At 46.3% G+C, this 13,670-nt stretch overlaps 1 protein-coding gene across 4 annotated transcripts in view; it reads right to left on the bottom strand.

Annotated features, from left to right (window-relative positions):
* The window catches only part of LOC147748392 (cAMP-dependent protein kinase catalytic subunit alpha), a 1,196,191-nt gene that overhangs the window by 37,629 nt on the left and 1,144,892 nt on the right, over positions 1–13,670 (bottom strand). For all 4 annotated transcript variants that reach the window (XM_086961155.1, XM_086961164.1, XM_086961147.1 and 1 more), the window contains 2 exons: positions 9,294–9,416; positions 8,748–8,912 (listed from right to left, as the gene is read on the bottom strand). In XM_086961155.1, the coding sequence (XP_086817281.1) occupies positions 8,748–8,912; positions 9,294–9,416 (288 nt within the window). The remainder of the gene's footprint in view (positions 1–8,747; positions 8,913–9,293; positions 9,417–13,670) is intronic.

Below are 13,670 nucleotides of genomic sequence, written 5' to 3'. Positions count from 1 at the left end.
GTATGTTGTACATTGCTGTCATATTGTCCGTGCGGACAGGACAGCTTTGTTGAGGAGATGTGATTGGAATGATTTTAGTGCTATAAATATTGCCAGTAATTCTCGGTGATTGAGGTTGTCAAGAATTCCAGTCGTGCGGGGGAACACCGTAACCAGCGAAAACGGACTATGACTCCCAGGATGCTTAGCGTGAGAGATGTTATGCAAACGGGAGAGCCGTTGCATGACTCAAGGAAACACGCCCATAAAAGGAGGAACAGGGGGAAGGAAAGCTGTCGGATATTGAGTTTACACCGACATCCCCGATTCGTGGTGAGCAGCGTTCCGGAGTGATTGTAACTAAGTCCAGCAAGAACGGAGATAGGTCGAGTTGTTACTCCCTGGGCCGTGTCTTGCCAAGCTCACCCTGTTTCAGTCCCGGAAGCTCTACCGGACATCCATTGAGCTCAGCATTGACTCGGCTGAGTCAAAGCGCCATAGCACCTACGCTGGTAGGAGCCGTAGCTCCCAGCCCGAACAAAGATTCAGGGACTACCAGCTGTGACGCACACCGGGAGGTGTTTGCCGCGTCACAGGGAAGGAGGTCCCCAGGGTCGATCGAGCGGCTGCTCTCGATCCCATCACTACATTTGATTTGGGCATCGGTGACGCAGCACCAGGAGGTGACTCCGCGTCCCGGTGCAGTCAGAGGAAGAGATAGAGCGGCTGCTCCCTTCAGGTAGAGACCCCGGCTGGGTGTCTCCCTTACTCCTCTGTTCTCCCACACACTCTTCGTGCCCCTCACAGCATATCGAGTGGCATTTTCGGCCATTGCGTTATCTGCCCTCTGTTGGCATACGCCGGGACCGGCGTAATTGCAGAGGACGGTCAGGACCATTCGTGCTGTGGGTTGGTAACGTATCAAGACTGGAGGATTCCAGTGACTCTTTTCCGTTGACTTATTGTATTTCTTTTTCCGTCATTAAAGCACTAAAACGTACTCAAGTGGTTGTGTCCTCATTGTAATTGTCTGTTAAAGATCCTGAGACCTTCAGGACGTTACAAAATATCCGACCTTATAACATTAACTGTCTCCTGGTCGATAACAGACATGGCAACACTTGATGACGTACTGGCCGCTTTAGCTGCCATGCAAGTAGAGTTGACGGCCTCATGGCAAGAAACTGCCGATGTACGAGCCAGGCTGGATGCCCTACAGAGCGACCCGCTCACGCCCAGCACCTCCCACACGAACCAAAACCCTGCTGTAGTGGTGGAAATGCCGGTTGCCATACCCTTGGCGACACCGGAGAGATACAGTGGGGATCCCAACACCGTGCAGATATTCCTCACGCAGGTGGCGCTACATCTATCGTGCAAACCTAAGGCGTTCCCTACAAGTCAAGCCCGGGTGGCATTCCTTATTTCCTATTTGGCTGGAAACGCGGCACAGTGGGCCGTACCTCTGGTGAGCAGGGACGACCCCATCCTATGTGACTGGGGGGCATTCCGCGAAGAATTCCTGAAGGTGTTCGACCGAAGGGCGGATTCTTACACTGCGGACCGTGAAATGCTCGAGTTGAGACAGGGATCCAACGATCTGGTGCAGTATCTCAACGCGTTCCGTAGGTTGGTTGCGGAAACCAAGTGGCCTGTCGCGAAACAAACGGCGCTCTTTCATCAAGGGCTGTGCGATGAGCTCAAGGATGTCGTGGCTCAGATAGACCCTCAACCCAAGACATGTGAAGGCCTTATCAACCTGGTGTTGCGGTTGGAACATCGGCTAAGCGAACGAAAAGGTGATCATGGGAGAAAAGGAAGAGCCCTTCCATCCTACGTGACTGTGGGAAGTCCCGAAACCTCAACCGCAGCCAAGGGAGAACCCATGGACATCAGCGTGATACGAGCGGCTTTGGCCTTGTATTGGTCAGATAAATGTTGCATTAGGCTCTCAACTGGTCATAGTGAGCCCTGTCGTACCTGGTAAGTAATGCTTGTGCATTATCTATCCTCCAGTGATTAGTTGCCTGGGAGGCAACACTTTGCCTGAAGAGTCTAGTAATTTAGACTCTTTGCCTGGAGGTGGAGCATCACCGGAGGTCTGAGAGTCGGCACGCTTCCTAGCATTGGTCAGCACCAGGGAATCCAAGGGGAGTTGGCCTTTAATGTAGGTGGGATCATTAGGGGCGGGTTTATATTTTTTCTCAATCCTAGGATTGAGAATCCTGGTCCTGACAGGGTCTTTGAAGATGTCTGGAGAATGTTTGATGACACCTTTTAGCATGGGGAATGTTTGTACTGTCCTTTGTGACTGCATTTGGATGCCATAATATTTGGCAGCCCTATCAAACCCAATGTTGTCATCTGGGGGAGATGGCCTTGTTGGGTATGCATCTGTATCAGGGAGGTCAGAAGGATCTACAGGGTCATTGTAGTCGTCCCATGTGTCCTGTGGTATGTCAGTGTCATCATCAAGATTATTGTAAGGGTCATTATTTCCATCCCCATCCCATAGGTCATTTTCCTGTGGTGGTGGTGAGTATGAAGGAGGTATGGGAGACTTTGGAGGAGAAGGAGGTTTAGCAGGAAGAACAGGAGCAGAGGGTCCTAATGGTGAAGTTGCACAGTCTTTTTTCTACACAGGCACCTCAGGGATGCGTGGGGTATCCAATTTCCTCTTGTTCCACGGGATATTGACAATATGGCCTGTTTTAGGGCACACATGCAATGTTGTTTATTTCGGATCAAAAGGATCCGTTAGAAACAGTTTTTCCTTTTCAGCATCTCCCTTAGGCGCCGACCTTTTCGGTTCCGAACTTGGTTTTGATTTCGGATCGGTAGCCTTAGAAGGGGTTTTTGAGTCTTTCGACTTCGGTGTGGAGTTCGAAGGTTGTCGATGTTTCTTCGGTTCCGAGGCCTTCTGTTCTTTCGGTGCCGGAGTGCTCGGTAACATGGCCTTTTTGGGGACAGCGAGAGTAGGATTTGTACCCGCTTTCGGCATTGACGGTGCTTTTGGGGCACCGACGTGAGGCTTGCTCAGTACAGAGCTGCCGGAAGGTTTTTCCTTTGTATTCGGGGTCGGGCCCGGAGGCAGGGCTTCTGAAGGTTTCTTTTGGTTGACCGGAGCCTTTGTTTTGTCGGGTCGAATTGTGGCAGGGGCAGTTGTACTCACTTGTTGACCTGGAGTGATGTGGTCATTGAAGTCAGAGTCATCTGCTTCGGATACGATGTCGAGCTCCTCCGAATCCTCTGCCTCTGGAACATCAGTGCATTCATCGAAGATGTCTTCGGGCACCGGTGCAGCCTGTTGGGCCATAACGTTTCGTCGACCCCGGCGATCACTGATCGTTTCCTTGGACCGGAAGGAGGCGCAGGCTTGGCAATCATTTTCTTCGTGTTCAGGCGAGAGACAAAGGTTGCAGACCTTGTGATGGTCGCTGTGTGGGAATTCAGCTCCACACTGGGAGCATTTTTTTAACGGAGTCCTTTCCGTTAGCAGTAGGCCAAGATGGTGTTGATAGGCCCATGGTCCCGCATCGACGACTGGAATCGAATTAGAGTTAGCGCGTCGAAAGGCACGCAAACGAAGACAGGGTTCGAAAAGGTTAGGAAAACAAGGTACCGAACCGCTGAAGTTACATTCGAATCCAATGGCAGAAAAAAACAATCTGACGATTGAGTCGATGCCCATGTGCTCCATCGTCCAAGGGAGGAGTCCCCTATCTTGTGACTACAAAAGACTTCTTTCAAGACAACAAGGTGCAAGCATCGAGCCCAACATCAGATGGCGATCTATGCAACAGTATGAATTCTGCAGCTCATATGCATCGAACATGATCTTTACACCCTATGCTTAGATCAGCTGAGGCATTGATCTATGGATAGTGGGTGAAGGTCTCTGAGAAACAAAAACAGCGAGGTCCTTGTAAGCTTTATAAATAATTTACGAGGGAAACTGTGAGGTACCAATGGCTGGAACTCAGGGAGGGCGTGCTGTGGTGTCTGGTTCTCTCAGCACCTTATCACAAAGAAGTTCGCCAAGACAGTTATTCCGACCGTCCACCATCCCCAGCACCCAACACCCCCTCAACGCAGAAAGTTATTTCCTTGGATGGGTCAAGCTGAGTGGGTGAGAGGGAAGGAGTACCAGGATGTGTATGCCCTTAACACAGTGACACAATGAGGAGTGCTCTATCCCACTCACTTACACAATACCTGTCCAACTTGACAGAGAAGAATTCAGAGAAACTTTCAGTATTATTTTACAAGTGGTTGATTAAAAAGGTTAACAAATGGCTCTAAGCCAGAGGGACACAGGAACAGATGAATTCTCAACATACTGGTTCCAAGCCAAAGGGGGTAAGAACCAGAGCAATTCCCAATTACCAAGCACGCCAAGGGAGGACACAGGCAGAAATGGAATTCGGTTTCAAATCAAAAACCCAGGACAAGTAAGGATGGTAAGGTGCTTCTTAAGTCTAAAGTGTCTAAGTGTCATAAGCAGGAGTCCTACTAGAGACTCTTGCGTTAAAGCCCATGAACTTGCTGCAACCATGATAGTAAGAGTGGTGAGCATGGTTGAAGGGACATGAAAGGGTCCGGTTGCACTCAACCTGGTAGCAATGAACATTGGAGAAGGGGGACAATGTGCTTTTAAGCATTTTTAGTGTTGGAAGCTAGTATCAATTGGAGGAAGGTTCCTGCCCTGAGACACATAGCAGTGGCATGTTTCATAGGTGGGATGGTGAGGAGGGAAGGTGGCAACAAGGAGTACCCCATTGCCTGACATAAGATTAAAAAAGCAAACACAAAACCAACAGCAAGTGGGTTATGGTCAATGTAGGGATGAGAGAAGCAAGGTGCAGGATGCGTACTGAACAATGATTTGATGGTAGTTCGCGATGACTACATGGCCTGGATATGTCTGCTATGTTCACCAAAGCACAGGATGCACAACAGAGACACGAAGAGACTAAGACCAGCTCTGTTTTGCCTAGACCATAGAAAGGTAATAAGCTGTTTAGGGCAGACTGAGGAGACCTAGACAATCACATCCACTGCCCCTGAGGGAGAGGAGAACAAGAAACCAAAGTGGCCCAGGTGATTGATCTTGGCCACTGCCAGGGCCGCCGGGTTTGTTAGCTGATGGAGGACCTACCCAAGAGGAATTCTGCAGACACAAGTTGTGTGCAATTTCCTTGAGGCCCTTCAGGATAAAGCTCAGAAACAGGCCAAGAAGGGGATGGTAAGAAGACACTATGTGGCTGGGATGACAGACTGCTTTATAGTGAGCCTGTGAATCCTGTGCCAGGAGCTAGCAAGAAGTTAGTGTTTCCATTGATGCACAGGAATTTCCTGTTGTCACTGGCCCACGTACTGTCTTTAGAAGGACATTTGGGTGGACCCATTGTTGTACTAGCTAGGACTGCACAGAGACAAAGAGCTGTTGTACAACCTTTCCCACTTGCAAATTAAGAGTGAAGCCAAGAGTTAAGACTAAGGCACTGGTGCCATCATGAGCTGTGAGTATTTCGTTTGAGGTGAGAATTGAAATTGGTGGTCCATATGACCACCTTTACCTCAGCTTAAAGAAACAAGTTCATCTTGGTTGTGACCGATCACGCAACCAGGCATCTTATCGAATGCCTGACTTTTTCCAAGAACGCATCAAGCTAGAGGTGGCCAATAAGTTGGACTTGGGAATAACTGAGCTTTCCTGTAGTCCTTAGACTGGCTCAGCAGTGTTAGTGTCTAAGCAAAGTTCTACAGACTCGTTCTTTTGTTTGAATTACCGGGCCCTCAACAAAGTCACTAAGGCAGATACATACCTGATCACAAGAGATGATGAGCTTGTGGACCAGTTGGGTGTTGAAACATATCCGAGCACCTTTCACTTAACACTTTAAGTGCTGCGCCTATTCCAACGGCCGACGGCACCACTACCTCGGGAGTGCTGCCGTCGGCCGTTCCAACTGCACCTGCGCAATGGAACGTCCAGCACTGGAGCTGGACGTTCCATAGCTGCTAAGGTGTTAAACAGTGGGCACTGGCAAAATGCTTTAAGAAAAAGACTGCATGCTCTATGCCAAAGGGATTATACCAGTTTGATGTAATGCCCTTTGGGCTGAAGAATGCTCCTACTACTTTTCAGCAACCGGTCAACTATGTAGTCTTAGAACCAGAAGAGTTAAGAAAGGCCTACTTAGCTGATATTGCGATGTTTAACAAATTCATGGAAATACCACCGTAACCATCTAAAACAGATTTTGGCCAGAGTATAAAAGGTAACATTATTAAGCAACCAAGTGCCAGGCACAACTGGTATCCTGACTTTTAAAGTTTGGTCCTGGCACCACACTAATCTAAGTGTGTTTGAAGAGGTCTAGGTATGTCCTCCGGTACCAGAAGTTCCTGACTTGTCCTGTGACCAGTGGGGCGCACGAAGTGACACAGAACTACTGTCCCTGTCATAGGTATAGTACATAGAACAGAGGTGGCAGCACACTTTATTAGGAGCAAAAGTGTTACCATACCTTTTTAACTGGGTTACTGGAGTAAAGGTCAACCAGTGCACCCATGTAAAGTTCTGCTTCTATACACTTGCCCTGTTCCTTCCACGAACACCCACCATTTCCCACTGGCCCCAGATTTCCCCTTCAGTTCCTGGTAGGAAAGGCAACCCTGGAATAGCAACAATACTGAAGACCTGGTCTGGGCTGCAGTGGAGTGATTACTAGATGCCCACTCAGGCTGCATCTGCAGATGTGCTGAAGGCCAATGCAGGGCAACCGCTACCAAAGAGCTGAAGTCCCAGTTGGGGGCTACACCAGCTGCCAAGTTGGCCCATACGAGGAACACAACTGCCAATCGTTGAGAGCCTTGTGGGACTGCAACTACCTAAACTTTGGTCATCATCAAAGGGCCACTTGTAGTCAAAGGTGTCTCCTTCGTTATCAACTAAGGGCAGCCACCAATAGTAAATCTAGTGTATTTTCCACCGAGGTGCTGGTCAATGAGAATGTCATCAGTGAGGGTGCAATGGTCTTCAATGGTGCTTCTTTCCTATCAATGAGGACTTCTCTTTGAGACTGGTTCAAGATCATTGCTAAAGCTTCTATGTAGCCTGACATTTCTGCTATCTTGGGTGAGGGGTACTCTGAAGCATTCTTCCATGCCTTGTCAAAGGAATCTTAGATTTCTTTTCCTTCTGAGATAATGGGACATTTTTTTCCCGATGTGCCCAGAGGAGCCATGTGAACAGAATCTTTAACTGAAGAGGGGGCATTCCAGTTAGAGATTATTTATGTTCAATATAGGAGGTACAAGGGCAGTCTCCTTTCTTGATCTTGAGGATCAATGTAGGATAAGCCTGGCAAATGCCACAGCAAAAGGCAGGTTTTACATTTGGGGTACAAGCAAAATAGGCATTTGAAGTGCGGGTCTTCATTACAGTTATTTCACTGCTGCCAAAGGATCTGGTCTTAAAGAGAGCTCTCTTTTCCATCTGTGCCTTTGTGACAGTTTGAACCCCTCCTCAGGGCTGGAAAAAAGTAAACCACAGAAACAGCTCACTGTACAATGATGCCAAAGCTACAGTTGGCAGAATACCAAGGAATTTCGAGAAAAGGTTGAAATACTTTAAAAAGGAGCAAAAGTAGCAAGACAGAGCAGAGCACTTTTCTGACATTCCTCATGCAATACGTGGTAGCAATCTCAGTTAGGTTTCAATTGCATAAAATGAAATGGATGTGCAACTAATCAAACACTGTTAGCAGGCCCAGGACCATTTTATCAATGAGCAATGCTATTTTAAAACTATTAATGATCCTAAACCTGACAACATGCAAGATCTTCATGACTGGATTAATTAATGACAGAGACATCACAGATGATAGAACTAATAAAAATAGTTGGCAATCCAGTCGTTGACAAAATGGGCTTAGACAGCCTGAACAAAGTAGGAGGCAAAGCTTCTTTCTGTATTTTGATTAGGGCTCCATTTGTTTTGCTGTTAACGGCAATGTGGTATAGGGTAGTGGTAGACAGAATTTCCATAGAAGAGGCTTGGAACAGTTCCAAGACTTCCATGTTGAGGTCTCAGAATGTTCAACATCGAAGTGCTTCCTTCTCATGGTTTTGTTTTCTGCTTTGCATATGCGAACAAAGAACAGTATTTTACCAACCTGACTGACCTTGAAGAGCACCATATCTTCCTCAGATCTCCGCAAATAGAAGTGGTAATATAAAAATAATATATAAATAAAGGAGAGAGGAAGTTGTTATTAAAAAGGTCCTTGGCAGAACTGCAACAGTGCAATAGACGGTAGAGGAAGAACCCATCCAAAGACGTTTCGGCAGTACAAGGTTTTTAAAAAGACAGGTCAGAGAGAATTTCCTTTTGACTGATGTATGGTAGGAAATCTTGAGCTATGTTGGACTGCAGGTGGAGCAAATCTCGAAGCCTTAGCCTCTCACTGGTTAAAAAGCAAAATAAAAAATAAATATACAACATGGATTCCAATGCTGCTAAAATAACATTCGAAGAGGGGTATGCAACCCAAGGAAGAAATAATCTAAGCCTTTGAATCTATGAAAGAAACCATGTTTGCCAACGTAGCTTAGGTCTACACATTAATTAACCAACTAAATACATAACATAGATAAATGGATCCTCTGTCAGAAAGAAGGCTTCTTTGCTGACTTTGTGAGGCACGTTCCTGCTGCAAATAAACCTTTTCAGACTTCCAACAACGCCTGTTGCAGCATACCTTCCTCTGATAGATGGCGATCCAGTCAGTAGTGGCAAACCACTTGTGGTTCTTGATGTCAGTGACCCCATTCTTGAGGTTACCAAAGCGTTTGGTTAGGTCCACTTGCAGCAGATTGCGCAGAAGATCCTTCAAGTCAGAGCTGAAGTGGGATGGAAACCGAACCTGAGGGCAAAATAAATGAAACCTTGATCACCAAACATGTACATTAGCAACCCTCGAGAATGCAGCATAGCATGAAAAGATACTCCTACTAATTAAAAAGCACACCTTAGGAGGGAGATTCTTGGGAAAGGAGTGTTAAAACATTATGTTTTTTGGTAGGCTTAAACAGTCTGACAAGTGTTTTTTATGAAAAGTGTGTACGTGTGATATTCAAAGATTAAGAAGGAGATAGACAGCAATGGAGAAGGAAAAAAGAGGGACAGAAAGAGACTTGTATAACGATGACTTAGACACTTTCTGGCTCCAGACTACAGAAAAGATTCTTCTATAGTTTGTCACAGTTAAGTCCACCTGCAGAACTAGCATTATATACAGCCTCACCTTTCCAGACACAATCTTCTCATAGATCTGAATAGGTTGATCAGCAAAGAAAGGGGGGTAGCCAGCAGCCATCTCGTATACCAGCACTCCTAGGGCCCACCAGTCCACAGCTTTGTTATAACCCTGCAATAGTAAACAGCTTTAAATTAGGGATAAAGATCACACTAGTAGGGTATAAGAAGACATTAGGGAGAGAGGTGGTGAAGATTCACATATGCCAGCATCTTGGAAGAGAATCTGAGCTACCAGGGAGGCGTGCAGATTCTGAGAAATCAAAAGAAATGAGGATGAATAGTCCAGTATTCTATGGCAGGCTGATGATTATGATTTCAATGCATTAGGTACATTGGGATTCAGAAGTACTGTGCGTGGATCTTAATTATTCTATAATGGTGCGAGCTCGTTGAGGATGTGGTATCTGTAGTATGTGGGAGGAGGTTGGGAATTTCATTGGTTTGAAGTACGAATTACTTACCTTCGGTAACGATGTATCTGGTAGAGACGTTGTCTAGCGCAGATTCCTTCACTTAAATATCCCTAAGCGTCAGACTTGATCCAGAAAATCCTGTGCAGCAGCACCTCTGCGCACCGGGGTAAGACGCCACACGACCCTGCCCTGAAGTCGTCCACGTACGTGACTCAGCAAGGTCATATAAGTCCCTCCCGGCGCGTTGACGTCAGTTTTCTTCAGAGAAACTTTTCCGCAGCACAACACAGAGCCACCAAAAAAAAACTGTGAAAGTATGGGAATAGTGTGCGAGGGCTGAAAAATCCACAAATAAAGAAAAAAGGGATGGTGCAAGACACCATCGCAAAAGACTGAGTTAGAAACTGCCTACAAATAAGTGAAAAAGCTGTGAGAAAGAGCCCCGCAAGGGAGCGAAGACCAGTACCCAAGCGCATCAAGGGAAGAATATCTCAACAGACAGAAATAGATTGCCATTACCATGCAGAACCGTGCCGCCTAGCAAGAACGGAGCAAAAAAAGAACAACAGTCCACTACAGGAATATATGAAAAGACTGGCACTTTCCCTATAGTAATGGAGGTGTGAAACAGAGCACAAAAGAGCCCCAAGGAAGACGACTATAGAGCAGACCAGAACACCGAGTCAATAGAGAAGGCAGAAGAAGGGGAAGGCAACTAGAGAGGAAATGGATCTCCTAATGAAGGTGAATCAAAGGGCACCATTTTACAGGAAAGAAGCCCCTTAGTGGGAGATAACCGTATATGGCAACTGTGAAAGTGGTGCAACAATGTGAGACCCCGTGGGAGAAAAAACCAAAGGCAACTGAAAGAGGCCAGTGGAGAACACCACTTGGCAAGGTCCTCGCAGAAAGGGGAGGCTGGGTGGGCGTTAAGGAATCTGCGGCCAGATATATTGTTACTGAAGGTAAGTAACTCTTACATCTGATAGAGACATCCAGCCGCAGATTCCTTAACTTAGAATAGGTACCACAGCCATACCCCAAATGGGAGGTGGGTCTTTGAAAGAACAACAGGAAGCGCCAAGCACTGGAGCAGTCAACAGAGTGACGGACAATGGGGGAGGCTGTGGCAGAACAGCTGGACAGCAACCCAATTAGCACGGAGAGCAAAAGATAAAGAGATGCACATCATCCCAAAAAGGCCAAGATGTCGCTACACTATACCCGTAGAAGAATGAAAGGTAGAGACGGACCAGTCCTATACCAGACAAAAGAAAGAGAGAGGAAGAAGGACCACTCACAGCTTAATGGCGCACAATGTGGACACCGACCAAAGGATGAGAAGAACATGAAGAGATGCAACCAGAGCCCACCAGACTAGCCCAAGGAAGGAAGGCTGGAGGAGGTACAGCCAAGAACCAAGGGCAAGATGTAGAAAGTGAGCAGTGTTTTGAGAATAGCAAGCAGTAACAGAACATGCCAAGTGCACACCCAGTCCCAAAAGGGAGAACAGGGGCGAACAGCAGCAACCTAAAGCCTGCTAAGAAGGCCACCACAGGAACATGCACCAGCCGGGGGGCAACTAGGAACGGGACAGCCGTGCCGAAAGAAGTTTCATCCGGCACTCCCGCCTGGACTTTGGCTTGAGGTGCTGGCAGGCGTCGCAGTCTGTGGGGTTAGTGGTGTTCGCCTAGACACCACATACAAATAAGATGCGGGTCAGTCGCTGACATCTGCTGCAAAATAGGAAGAACAAAAAATGTACTTACCTGTAAACTGTGGTTCTCCAGTATTGGTATCTTTCATAGATTCACATGCTTGAATCATTCCCTGTCGTTGGAGTGGGAGTCCCACGGTACATAAAAATAGCAATAAATATGCATAAAATAGCCATATCATAGGTTAATTAGAACCAGGAAGTAAAATAGCTAGTAGTTAATAGGAAAGAATCTTCCGCTTTCATGACTCGCCATTATATATAGTCAAACTACAGCCAATCAGACGATAGCACCCTCCAGAATGTTCTCACTAGAGGCTCAGGCTCTCAGATTTTCCAGCACAAGTGTGATCTAAGAGTAAAAGAGCCTAAAAGAGCCTCTGAAGGGAGGTGGCTCAGATCGCATGTGAATCTATGAATGATAACAATACTGGAGAACCACAGTTTACAGGTAAGTAACTTTTGCTCTTCTCCAGTATTGGGGGTATCTTTCATAGAATCACATGCTTGAATCAGAGTAGAACGCAGTAATTCCATAATGATGCTTGTGAGATCATACACATACACACACACACACACACACACACACACACATCACCAGTGAGCAAGGACGTCATGTCGGAAACGCGTCTGATGGCTTGCACCACAACAGATTAAATTATCTTTAAAAACTGAAGACTGGCTTATGGCGTTATTTTGTAGTCTGCAAACCTGTCAGTGCAACGAAGCACTATCGAGACGAGTTGGAGAATCATATTATACATATATATATATATACATATACACACACACATAAAAAAATTACATATATCACACCAGATAAAGTATGCATATGTATCTGCATCAACATATAAATACATAAATAGAAGATATGTATAAAAGAATGCATCAAAGAGGAGGAAGGAATAACAGAGGTTCAACTTATTTGAAAAGATCACGGAGAACCGCTTGTCCCACAGACGTGACTGCATTGCTGGCAGCTTCCAGACAGTAGTGCTTGGTAAAGGTGTGCCTGCTGGACCATGTTGCAGCTCTGCAGATTTGATGAAGAGGCACACCAGCAAAGAGAGCAGTAGAAGAAAAGATTGCTCTAGTTGAATGAGTCCTCGGAATGGCTTGTAGCGGTCTATCTGCTTGCTGATGACAAAGATTGCAGCAGAAATCCAACGAGCTATGGTCTGTTTGGTTATTGGATGCCCTTTGTGCATCTTTCCGTATACAATGAAAAGCTGATCAGATTTCGTATTGAGGATGTCCTTTGCAAATAAAATTTTAGACATCGTTTGACATCAAGGGTATGTAAAGCCCTTTCCGCAGGTGATTGAGGATCAGGAAAGAAAGTATTTAAAATCACTGGTTCATGGAGTTGGAAACCAGAAGGTAGTATAGGCATAAAAATTGGGTTATTGCGGAGCACTACCGAGTCCCTAGTGAATTGGAGGAAAGGCGGTTGAATAGTGAAGGCTGGAATGTCATTGACTCGCCTGGCTGATGTGAGAGCCAACAGCAAAGACGTCTTCCACGATACAAACTTCAAGTCAGCTCTATGAATAGGTTCAAAGGGGTGTCGCATGAGTTGTGACAAAACAATGTTAAGATGCCAGGGTGGAGGTGGACGGCGGATGGGAAGAAACATACGAAACAATCCTTTGAAGAATTGTTGAATGATCCGAGAGGAATAAAGAGGATGTGAACCATCTTGTCGGAATCGTGAGATAGCCGCTAAGAATACTTTAAGATTAGAATGGGAAAGTCCTGACTTTGCCAATTGTAGAAAGAAAAGCAATAATTGTTCCGGTGTTGCACGGATAGGATGAATGTCAGTGGGTTGACACCAGAGGGAAAATCGCTTCCATTTGAGCATGTATGTTTTTATTTTGTGGAGGGCGCTCTAGCATTAGCTAAGACCTCCCTACAATCTGAAGGAATGTCTAAGTGAGCAAATTCAAGGTGTTCAGGCGCCCGGCTGCTAAGCGCAGAGATGCAGGATCTGGATGGCAAACCTGCCCGTTGTGGATGGACAGGAGATTCGGTATTGGTTGCAACTGAATGGGATCGCATTCGGATAGAAGGAGGAGTTCGGTAAATCAAAACTGGGAGGCCACCTGGGAGCTATCAGGAGTAGGCGACAAGGCTACTTAATTTTCCCGAGAACCCTGGGAACCAACGGTATCGGTGGAAAAGCGTAGGCATAGATCTGGGACCAATTAATCAAAAACGCATACCTTCACGA

This window comes from Lissotriton vulgaris, chromosome 1_1 (genome assembly GCF_964263255.1).
Source record: "Lissotriton vulgaris chromosome 1_1, aLisVul1.2, whole genome shotgun sequence".
Classification (NCBI taxonomy): domain Eukaryota; kingdom Metazoa; phylum Chordata; class Amphibia; order Caudata; family Salamandridae; genus Lissotriton; species Lissotriton vulgaris.
The sequence above is the reverse complement of the archived record's forward strand: the minus strand, read 5'-3'. Positions and strand labels throughout refer to the sequence as shown.